The sequence below is a fragment of the Lycium ferocissimum genome, chromosome 5 (genome assembly GCF_029784015.1).
Source record: "Lycium ferocissimum isolate CSIRO_LF1 chromosome 5, AGI_CSIRO_Lferr_CH_V1, whole genome shotgun sequence".
NCBI lineage: Eukaryota > Viridiplantae > Streptophyta > Magnoliopsida > Solanales > Solanaceae > Lycium > Lycium ferocissimum.
The window spans coordinates 56,868,150-56,879,549 of NC_081346.1; the positions used below are offsets into that span (position 1 = coordinate 56,868,150).

Below are 11,400 nucleotides of genomic sequence, written 5' to 3' on the forward strand. Positions count from 1 at the left end.
GATGCTCCAGCTATCGGTCAACACAATAACCTTTTTCTCGAATGTTGTTCCCATACATTCAAAAACTTCTATATGGTAAATCCTGCAATAGAGTACAAAGACAACTCCATTAACTTTTACGACTCCGGTTGTCCTTGAAAATTTAATTAATCCATCCCTGCATTTATTATTTCCTCTGAATGCTCTTCTATGCCTCCATCTTCATCGTCCTCTTCTGCTACAATAAAAAGATTTATCTATTTTGAATTGCACCGGTGATTAAGACCATATTTTTCATCACATCGAAAACAAATTCATCTTCTTATATTATCCTGATACTCTGCATCAGATAGCTTTTTGTATGCCCCTCCACGCCTTGCAGAAGTTTCAGGACTTGGATGCTCGATTTCTCCTCGCTTTTGCTCTTAAAAATGTTGTGGTACTGCTAATAACTGTTGTACGGGCATAATGAAAGGGTTTTGTGGCTACACGCACATGGGTACTTCTAATACTTCCTGTTCGTCTATTGTCAGTCACTAGAAAATACGTTGAACCCCTAGAAAGCGTCATACGTATGTGTCTAGGCAAGTGGCTTGGCTAAGAGCCCTATTCTTTTCTTCAATACGCTGGTTTGGTCCATAATTTGGGTTAGAGTTCCCAACTTACTAGGACACAATTCTACCTTGATCTCCTCTCTCTGGCCATTTATAAAAATCCTCATCAAAATCGTATCATCAACATCTTTCAAGGGTACTGAAAGTAATTCGAAATCTTCTCTATATTGGGCCATGCTTCCAGTTTGTTTCAATCCTATCAAACATTATATAAGCTTCCTAATTGTGATGGAGTAAATCGTTGGAGTATGGCTACCCAAAACGCATCCCATGTGACAATCGGTGTTCTTATAACCCATCACTGGAACCAATTTAGGGCTCTACCTTCAGCAGTAACCTCCAATTTACCCATTTCATCAATTCCATTGAAATAAAAATAACGCCCTGCTTGGTTAAGCTACCCATATGGATTATCACTAGAGAATACGGGTAGTTTCAGTTTTCAAGGACACGTTCCATCACAAAATTATGGCTAAAATTCACGGAATTCATCACCTCTACAATTGTTGTTATTCTCTGCCATCACATCTGCATCTTTAATTGGATCTTCCCGAACCACTTATTTTGTTTCATATGTTGAAGAATTTTAGCGTCATGTTCTTTTTCTTTTTTTTTTTGCATTTAGTCTTGGAACTGCCCCAGGTAATTACGTATTGAACCAACCTCCTCTTGTACTTCGTCCATTGTCTTCTCTAACCCTTTAATCCTTCCCTCAATTCTGGTTGAAACCGTGAAGGCTCTGATACAAAAAAATATTAGGAACCCAGAAACTTTCCTAACTTTAATCTGTAGACTTCCAAAGACAACACAAAAATAAGAGCAACGCTTCAACTATTATTTATTGTCAACCAATAGAATAAGCTTTACAAATAGAGAAACAATATTACTACATCTAATAATCAAGGCTTATGTCTCATTTGTTTCATTAAGACTAAGACGTTTAAATCTGAATACGCGTTTGAATGATCAAGATGTTGTCTCTAGATTTAATTACTGAATGCTTAAGACAGTTTATTTTTCAACATCTGAATGTGCACAATGTATTTATTTTAAACATAATAAATATACAATTCAAATAACAAAAGTAACTAAATAATAGAAAATAAATATAAATTCAACAAATAAAATTATTATTTGATAAAAGAAGGAAACATTTATGTCCGTTAGTGATAGTGGAGATGCTTTGTAGTGGTGGTGGTGGTGATGATGGTTGATGGTAGTGATGGTTGTTATTCTGGTGAAGCTAGTGCATTGTTGTCAGAGCGATGGCGACGGTTGGTCATGCGGCGGTTGTGATGGGCAGAGGGTGGTTAGTGGTGACGGGGGGTTAGTGGTGGTGCGTGACGGTGGCGGCGGTGGTGGTGGCGGGGACGATGGTCGGGGTGGTGGTGGTGGTTATGGAATGAATGGTGTAAAAGTTATCCATATAAAAATACCTCTGAATGAAAAAAAGACTTTGTTCAAGATCTTAATGATTAAGATCTACTCGAACCAAATAAGTGCTTAGATCTTAATGTAAACAAATACATTTAATGTCTTAAGGTCTGAACCATTCTTAGTACAATACTAGCAAACTATGCCCGTGAGATGCACGGGGCCCAACATAATTAATTTGGTTACTCACTTACTAGTTTTTATGGTTTGTATATTTTGTAAAGGATACCGCTGTTATATCCCGTATTTTTGTACGTTGGGACAACTCGGATTAACTATGGTAAGTGAGGGACCAAACCATTTCGGGATACAAAGTCGGGACTTTTGACCTTCGATTTTATTTCGAGACATAAGTTGTTCATGAATTTATTGGTATGGAACACTTAGGAAAATTTGGGACCAAAATTGGAATTTGTGGAAGTTAAAAATCATGCAAAAATAGCCATGTTGGCCGTGTGAGTGGGAGGTGGATCCCACACAAATTGTGTTCAATTTTAATTGAACAACACGTACGTGTGGGCCAAGGCACACTTGAATAAGTCTCTGCACTAGCTAAAAGGATGACTACTAGTTCATTTCCACCATCCAACACTTAGAGAAAAATCAAGAAAGTTGAAGAACCACAACAAGGCCTCTCGGCCAAGAACAAGAAAAACCAACTCCCATTTTAAGCCATCCCAAAATTATTTTGTTGATGCAAACCCACTATTTTAAGGTCCTTAAGTAGCGTGGAAGTGTCGTTGGAGCTATTAACCCGCTAGTTTTCATCCTTGGAAACCCTAGCCTATTGTGAAGTTGAAGAAAGAAAGACTTTGGGCAGCCCGAGACGTAGGTTGGATTTAGCTTGAGTTTGGATCATATTGGAGAGCGTTTGAGGTATGTAAAGCAACCTTCTTTCTTTGGCATGCCTTAGTTAAAAATAGGCTATGACACGAACTTCGAGAAAACTCTATTCTCGCAATCCGAGCATGTCTATGATACGCATTTGTTTCTTGGTATTCATATGTTTGATATGATGAAATATTGATCCTTATGTCCTTAGAAGTATTTATTTACCAAAGTTATATGAAAGTTTAATTTTTCAAAAAAAAAAAAAAGGTTTTTATTCTTAAACGATTCTAAAACTACAAACGCCCATAACTTTCACAGAGAAGCTCGGATTGCCTTGAGATTTTCGTAGAAGGTTGTATGATGTTAGACAAGTATGTTTTCCATAGGCGGGCCCATCTCGGGCTTACGCCCGTCCGCTGGTCCCGCGACGTTCCTTTATGTAATTTCGACAACTTTTGAAAGAGGATGTTGTAATTATTATTCCGATTTCAAATATGAATACTTTACTTATCTTTTGGATTTATGACAATGATCTTATGCACATGATTTTGGTACGTAATTATGATTTATGAAATCAAAGTGAGATGTTCCCGAGTGATATTCGAAAGAAAATCTGATTTGATTTTTGTTTTGGCTTATAAAAGACGGTTCGTTGTGATTAACATATTAAGTCTTCGGAATTGTTTTGAACTGTATTTGATTACTCACGATTCTGTTCGTATATTCTGTGGTTACATTCTTCGCCAAGTCCCGGGCCGGTTGTGTTTTCGCACGCACTATGTTGTATTCTGAAATATGATGTGTATTCCGAAACATGATGTGATACGAAGTCTGACATGATATGATGGTCCATTTATCGATGCGAATATATTCGGTGTTATGATATGACCGACGCCGAGCCCTTTCGGTCGGCATCGTGTATGTATGCTATGTTGTATGTTATGTATATGGATTCGGAAATATGATCGGTGGTTTCGGATCCCAAGGGGCAAACCCAGTGGTGGGGCAAACCCAATGGTGGGGCAAACCCAATGATGACGAAAAGTTCCACATTGGTTTAGGCAAATCCCACATTGGTTTAGGCGAATCCCACATCGGTTAATGTCAGCTCATATGATAAGGTATAATGTTATGATGTGCTTCGGTATGTATATGTATAAGCTATATTTCAGGAGTAAGCGTGTTGGTATTCTGATTATTATAATTGTTTTCTGTACCTCTGTTGCATGACTTGCGTGACGGATGACAGCATTTTGAGATTCTGGCTATTATGTTTACTTTTATACCTCTGTTCCGATCATGACTCAGATTTGTTACTACCTCTTCTGCTTTGCATACTCAGTACATATTCCGTACTGACCCCCTTTCTTCGGGGGCTGCGTTTCATGCCCGCAGGTACAGACACACGTTTTGGTGATCCACCGGCGTAGGATTTCCATGCTCGTCGTTTGGAGTGCTCCCTTTGTTCGGAGCCGATATTTTGGGTATATACTCTTTCGGTGTATATGTTTATGTTTGTTCGGGCGCACGGCGGGGGTCCCGTCATCCGATTCTCGTTGTTCACGTATTAGAGGTCCGTAGACACGGATGTGGGTTATGTACAATTTTGATCGGACGCGACGCGTGAGTTGTGTTTGGGCGGCCCATCCGCCGTGGCGACTTGTCGATCGCGTGTATATATATTTGACATGTTATGTATATTATGACAACCTTACCGGCTTCTGTACAGTATATGTGTTTGTATATTGTGACAATTTGGAACCACGTATGATCTCTATGTCGGTATAGTTTGTTGTATGCTGATTTCGGTTATTAAGTACGTATGGGTGCCCAGATCGGGCACTAGTCACGGCCTACGGGGTTGGGTCGTGACAACCGCGATTCTCCTTAGTGAGTCTCCATATTTTGTTTCTTTTCCTCTTATTTTTCCCCTTAATTTCTCAATTGTTGTTAAAATTTATCTTATTTTGGTTATGTTCGGCTATTTTTATATTTAGTAAGTTGACGATTCAAATATCTTACATGTCAAATTTATAATCACAAGATCCAAAGGATATTTTATTATATTATACACATTTTTAATTTAGAACCACAAGATTGAAAAGTCTATTTTTATTTCTTAAACTCCGCGTCTAGTCAAATTTAGACACTTAAATTGAGACAGAGGGAGTATATGCCAAATGAAGAAAATGAAAGGACAATTGAGACACTACGGACACGTGGAGACTAAAAAAATAAACACACAAGAGGTAGAATTAATGTTAAACTTCTGAATTGTACACATGTTAGTCCCTAGTCAGAGTACAATTTCAGTTGTTTTTTATACAACTTATTGTTACTGTGTTCGTCCCTCTTGGACACTTATATATCTTATTATTGTTAAAATTTGTCTTATTTTAGTTATGTCCGCCTGCTTTTATATTTAGTAAGTTGACGATTCAAATATCCTATATGTCAAGTTTATAATCACAAGATTCAAAGGATATTTTATTATATTATACACAATTTTAATTTAGAGCCACAAGATTCAAAAGTTTATCTTTATTTCTTAAACTCCGTGTCTAGTCAAACTTAGACACTTAAATTGAGACAGAGGGAGTATATGCCAAATGAAGGAAATGAAAAGACAATTGAGACATCACGCGGACACGTGGGGACTTAAGGAGTAAACACACAAGAGGTAGAATTAATGTTAAACTTCTTAAATGTACACATGCTAATCCCTACTTAGAGTATAATTTCAGTTGCTTTTTGTACAACTTATTATTGCTGTGTTCCTCCTCTTGAACACTTTTTATATATATAATAAAAAAAATATGATAGAAAAATGAGAGAGAATAAATATTCAGTACTACGACATATGTGCACGTGGGATAAAAAAGTAGTTGGTATGTGGTCAAGTAATATGGGACGGAGGGAGTACTTCATTTATTAATTCTTAAAGAACGTGAAAACTCAAAAGCGAACAAGTAAAAGTGCACGGACGAAATAAATATGTGTCAGAGACTTAAAATTGATATTCAGTACTATATCATGTGTCCACGTGGATTAAAAAGTAGTTGGTTAAAGTGTACAATTTATATAGTAATGTGGCCAAGTAATATGGGACGGAAGGAGTACTTCATTTATTAATTCTTAAAGAACGTGAAAAGTCAAAAACAGTGCACATAGGAAATAAATATGTGTCGGAGAATTAAAATTGAAGTGCATACGTTTATACATGAGAAGAGAATAAATATTCAGTACTATGACATATGTTCACGTGGGATGAAAATGTAGTTGGTTAAAGTGTACAATTTATATAGTTGTTGGTACAACCAGTCAATGTTGTGTTAGTCCCTCTTGGACACTTATGTGTCGGAGAATTAAAATTGATATTCAGTACTATGACATATGTCCACGTGGGATAAAAAAGTAATTGGTTAAAGTGTACAATTTATATAGTAATGTGGCCAAGTAATATAGGACGGAGGGAGTACTTCATTTATTAATTCTTAAAGAATATGAAAAGTCAAAAGTAGTGTACGGAGGAAATAAATATGTGTCGGAGAATTAAAATTGAAGTGCATACGTGTATACATGAGAAGAGAATAAATATTAAGTATTATGACATATGTCCACGTGAGATAAAAAAAGTAGTTGGTTAAAGTGTACAATTTATATAGCTATTGGTACAACCAGTCAATGTTGTGTTAGTACCTCTTGGACACTTATATATAATAAAAAAATAACAAATAATAACTGCCTAAACTGCTAGGTAACTGCTAGAAATACATACACATAATAATTAATTAATAAAACATTTATAATTAAGCCTTATTTTCACCCTTTTTCGTACAGTTACAGATCCTAGTGACAGCAAGTCTAACACAATCATTCAAATCTTAGTCATTAAGTCTATTTGTTTTTTAGTCTCAATCTTAACCATTCATATCTTAGTCACTAAGTACACTTTTTGTTTTTACAATCACTTAATGGGGCTGAATAGATCTGAATGACTAAGATCTGTAACAAAGTATTAATATAACTAAGATGTCTATTGAAAGATATCAACAAAAATGAGTGTTCACCAATTTCATCTATTTACCACAACCTTCATTGCAACTATTGTCAACTACTGTTACACTTACCGCTATGTATCGTCAATCACCATTGTCATTCACCACCACCATTAGCTATCGCTATCATCCACCACAACTATTAGCCGCGAGAACCCACTACTACCATCATAAATTATTTTCAATCACCATCACCTCTAACTTCAACTTACCCACAATACCATCATTATTAGCCAACACCATCCCCAATCGGCACCCACAACAACTACCGCTAGCCATCACCACCACCAACCGTCATATACTTTTTAAAAATATTTTATTGATTAACGTAGTATTTTATTAACTTTTATATTTGTTAATTGTTAAATAAAGACAAATTTATATATGCAGATGTTGATAAAGGATAAGACACTATTACCCTCCTGAACTATATCCGAAGTTGCTACGACACACCTTAACTTTCCCTGGGTCCTATTACCCCTCCTAAACTTATTTAAAACAGAATAATTACCCCCCCCCCTAAACTTTTTTAAAAAGGAATAATTACCCCCTAAACGCTAACGTGGTAAGGAGAGTATGTTTCACTCTCTTTGAGAGAGTGAGAAACATAAAAAAGGGGAAAACTTAATTTTTTTTTCTTAAAAATCTGTATTTTCTTAAAATATGAAAATAAATCTAGTTTTCCAAATTTAGTTTTTAAAAAGGGGTTTTCCACATTTTAAAAAAATAATTAATTTTTCCAAATTTTATAAAAATTCAGTTTTTTCACATTTTGACAAGAAAAACACTTTTTTCGGATTTTATTTGAAAAATAAAAGTGTCCTAAGAAAATGAAATCATGAAAATCAAGATTTTTTAAGACATTTTAAAAAAATAATCAAGTTTTCCATATTTTTATCAAATCCATTTTTTCATATTTAAAAAAAAAAAATCAATTTTCAATTTTTTTTTTTTAAAAAGGGGTTTTAAAAATCATATTTTTTAAAAGAAAATTCAGTTTTTTAATCCACACTTTTATTTTTTTATTTTTTAAATGGGTTTTAAAAAAAATCAAATTTTCAAATTTTTTTTTTTAAAAAGGTTTAAAAATCATTTTTTCAGAAAAAAATTCAGTTATTTATTTATTTTTTAAAAAATTGACACGTAAGCTGATTTTTTTTTTCAAACAAATAAATACACATGTGGCAAGGAGAGTGTATGTCATTCTCCCATATGAGAGTGGACATCAACATTTAGGGGGGTAATTATTTTGTTTTAAATAAGTTTAGGGGGGGTAATAGGTCCTAGGGAAAGTAAGGTGTGTCGTAGTAACTTCGGGTATAGTTCAGGGGAGTAATATTGCCTTATCCCCATTATTAAATATTTAGAATTCAGATCTTAACACAACGTCTTAATATTCAAATAATATTTATTTCAGGATCAGACATGTAGATCTTATAAACACATTATTTAGATTTATATTCAGATTCAAATATCACAATCTTAATAAAAACAAATAAGGTCTTATCGTCAAAGTTACATGATTATATAAAAATCTTTATACGTTATATATATATACTCAAACACCACCAAAGGATGTGGTGCAGCGGATGAGGCTGCTCCTCCCTTAAACAGAGATCTTGGGTTCGAGCTTTGGGTAATGGAAAAATCTTTGGTAGGGAGCGCTTCCCCGAATGAGCCCTACACGGCGCGAATCCGAATATAGTGGAGTTCCAATGCGGATACCGTACACCAAGTGAGAAACCAAACAAAATTTGTATACTCAAATGACAAAAAAATATGGAAAACATTTGGTGTTAGTGGTAAAGATAAATATTAAGCAAGTTAGAAAAGAAAAAACAAACCAAAAGAGGGTGGAAGCAAAAGTCCAATACTCCAATCCAGACTCAATGACACCTAAGATGATAATGATAGATTCCGGAATTTTCTGTTAAAAACCTCTAAGTCTCACTTTTTGGATTAGGGCCACGAGCCCGCCACACGCCTCGTACAATTGGACTAGTCGACAAACCCCACGTGTCACTCCCTCATCGGCCCAACTTAATCGTATTCCACTTGAACACTTTCTTCAACCTTCTATATATCTCTCTGCTAATCCCAATCTGCATATATCTTCTTTCTCATTTCTCAATTCTTAGTTTTCTAAATTCTTAAATAATGGCAGTTTCAGTTACTACTAGTCTTCTTATTAGTCCCTTGAAAACTCCATCATTATCATTTTCTTCTTCTTGTGACTCTGTTTCCTTTGCTTCAAATTTTGCTTTTCCTAGGAAACAATTTAAACTTTGTGCTACAAATGATGGGGCACTTACAGGTGTGGTGTTTGAGCCATTTGATGAAGTGAAGAAGGATGAATTTATGGTTCCTATAACCCCACAAACTTCACTCGCTCGCCAGAGGTTTGCAGAGGAATGTGAAGCTGCTATCAATGAGCAGATCAAGTCAGTTCTTTCCCTCTCTTAATTCTTGTTTCTAGTGAATTAGTTCCCTCATGAATGCTCTGATTGCTATTGAATCTCTGTTTTTTTCCCTTTCAGATTTTAGGGTTTGTTAAGGACTCCCTCCGTTTCAATTGATGTGTCCTAGTTTGATTGGATACAAAACTTAACCAAAAAGAACTTTAAGGCTCCGTTTGGTCATCAAAATTTCACTTTTTTTCGGAAAATTATTTCATTTTATTTAAAAATCAACTTTTGGTCATGAAAACTTTAAAACCTTGTTTTCACCTTTTTTCACTTTCAATACATTCAAACAACCAAATACTCTTTGCAAAAACTATAACCAAACACAATTCTATTTTCAACTCCAACTCCAAAATTCCAAATAAAGTGGAAAATATTTGGTTTTCAAGGCCAAACGCCTACTAAATCTTGTAGTCTTTAGCTAAAAATGTGTATAATGTATTAAATTGTTATTTAAATTTTGTGATCTTAAACATGTCATGTGAGATTTTGAAATTAAAGAGTTACACTAAATATAGAAAATGACATTCTTTTTTAAACAAACTATAAAATAAAAAGTAAGACATGTAAATTGCAATAGAGGGAATAAAAACTATTGAAGACAAATAAATAAATAAATAAATAAAAGTACATCTTTAACAACTTAAGATTTCACATGAGATGACACACAGTATATCATGATATATGGATAGACAAAGGTCCTGGATTCAAGTTACTGACACCCTTAATTAATTTTCACGTTTGTCTACGAAAAAAGTCGGAAACGTTGGCAAGGATTTCAAACGAAATCTTTAGTGTGGAAAATTTGGTACCAGCCAAAATTTAATGCCAAGCAGAAAATCAGCTCCCTCCATCCCTTATAAATAGGAGCTTTCATTGGATTTACGGACACGTCAAAAATCTCGAGCATAAATACATCCGGAGTGAGAGCGAGAGTGGATATGCATAAATTTGTATAAAAATAGTTTGTGAAGAAAAATAGAGCGCGAGCGGTGATATTGTAGTGAGGTGGGAAAATCAAAGAGTGTTTTTTCTTTTGAGGGTGTAGTGGTCTTAGAGTATTTACTCGTTACTTCTGCTTGTAAAATTTCTTTGCTATAGTATTAGTTGTAATGGGCTTGGCTATGGTTTTTCCCTTATTCGGAAGGGTTTTCACGTAAAATTTCGGTGTCATTATTGCTTCATTTTATTCTAACTGCCGACTTAACCATAACTTAAAGCGTTCGCGTTTATCACTAATACGTGAATATTATTTTTGCGGGTCTATTTTATTACGACGAGACGTAGCCAAGGTTACGTAGGAAAGATGCTCCGTAGTATTAGCGGCACGAGCTCCGAACTTCCGCACGAAAAGAATTACTACCGGTCTTCTAATAAATAGTATTTGTATTTGTGATAAACGATGGAAGCCAACACTAGTAGAATGGTTATTTTGAGTGGTGTAAATTATGCCATTTGGAAGAAAATGGAAGATTTGTTCTATGTCGGTTAATTTTCATAAGCTCGATAATAAATCGGACGAAGAGCGAAATTTGTTGCATCGGCGGAGTTTGCGGCTTTATTAGGCAATGGTTAATGATAATGTGTTGAACCATATTTACGGGAGACACATTTCACTCGGGACCCTAGAGCATGTGAAAGTTTGTATCTCAAAAAGCATCGGCAACAACAAGATGTTTTTGATAAAGCGAATCTTTGGGTTTAAAATACCACGATGATTCCGTAATGACAAATCATCCGAATATTTTCGGGGGATGGCAGCTTAACCGCTTATCTTGCTATGGCAGCATTAACCGACGAAGAAATTCAAGGCTTGTTTTTACTGTTCCCCCCGATTCTTTTGGAAAATTTTTAAAATTCATTATCAATTCTGGGGAGGTTTTGGGTTCAGGATCTTACCAAGGGCTTTTAAGAAAAGAGAAGAAAATCTGGTTCCTTCTTTAGAGTCTTAGGATGAACCGGGGGGGGAAGAATCGTGGTTTTAAAAAGAACATCATAAAAACCCGGGGCTTAAAAATTCAC

General features: G+C 35.1%; 1 protein-coding gene across 1 annotated transcript in view; it reads left to right on the plus strand.

The window, feature by feature from the left end:
• Positions 1-9,014: 9,014 nt before the first annotated feature.
• Positions 9,015-11,400, plus strand: part of LOC132056924 (ferritin-4, chloroplastic-like) — a 5,596-nt gene continuing 3,210 nt past the window's right edge. Inside the window, exon 1 of the mRNA XM_059449335.1 lies at positions 9,015-9,357. Within this exon, the coding sequence (XP_059305318.1) occupies positions 9,074-9,357 (284 nt within the window). The 5' untranslated portion in view covers positions 9,015-9,073. The remainder of the gene's footprint in view (positions 9,358-11,400) is intronic.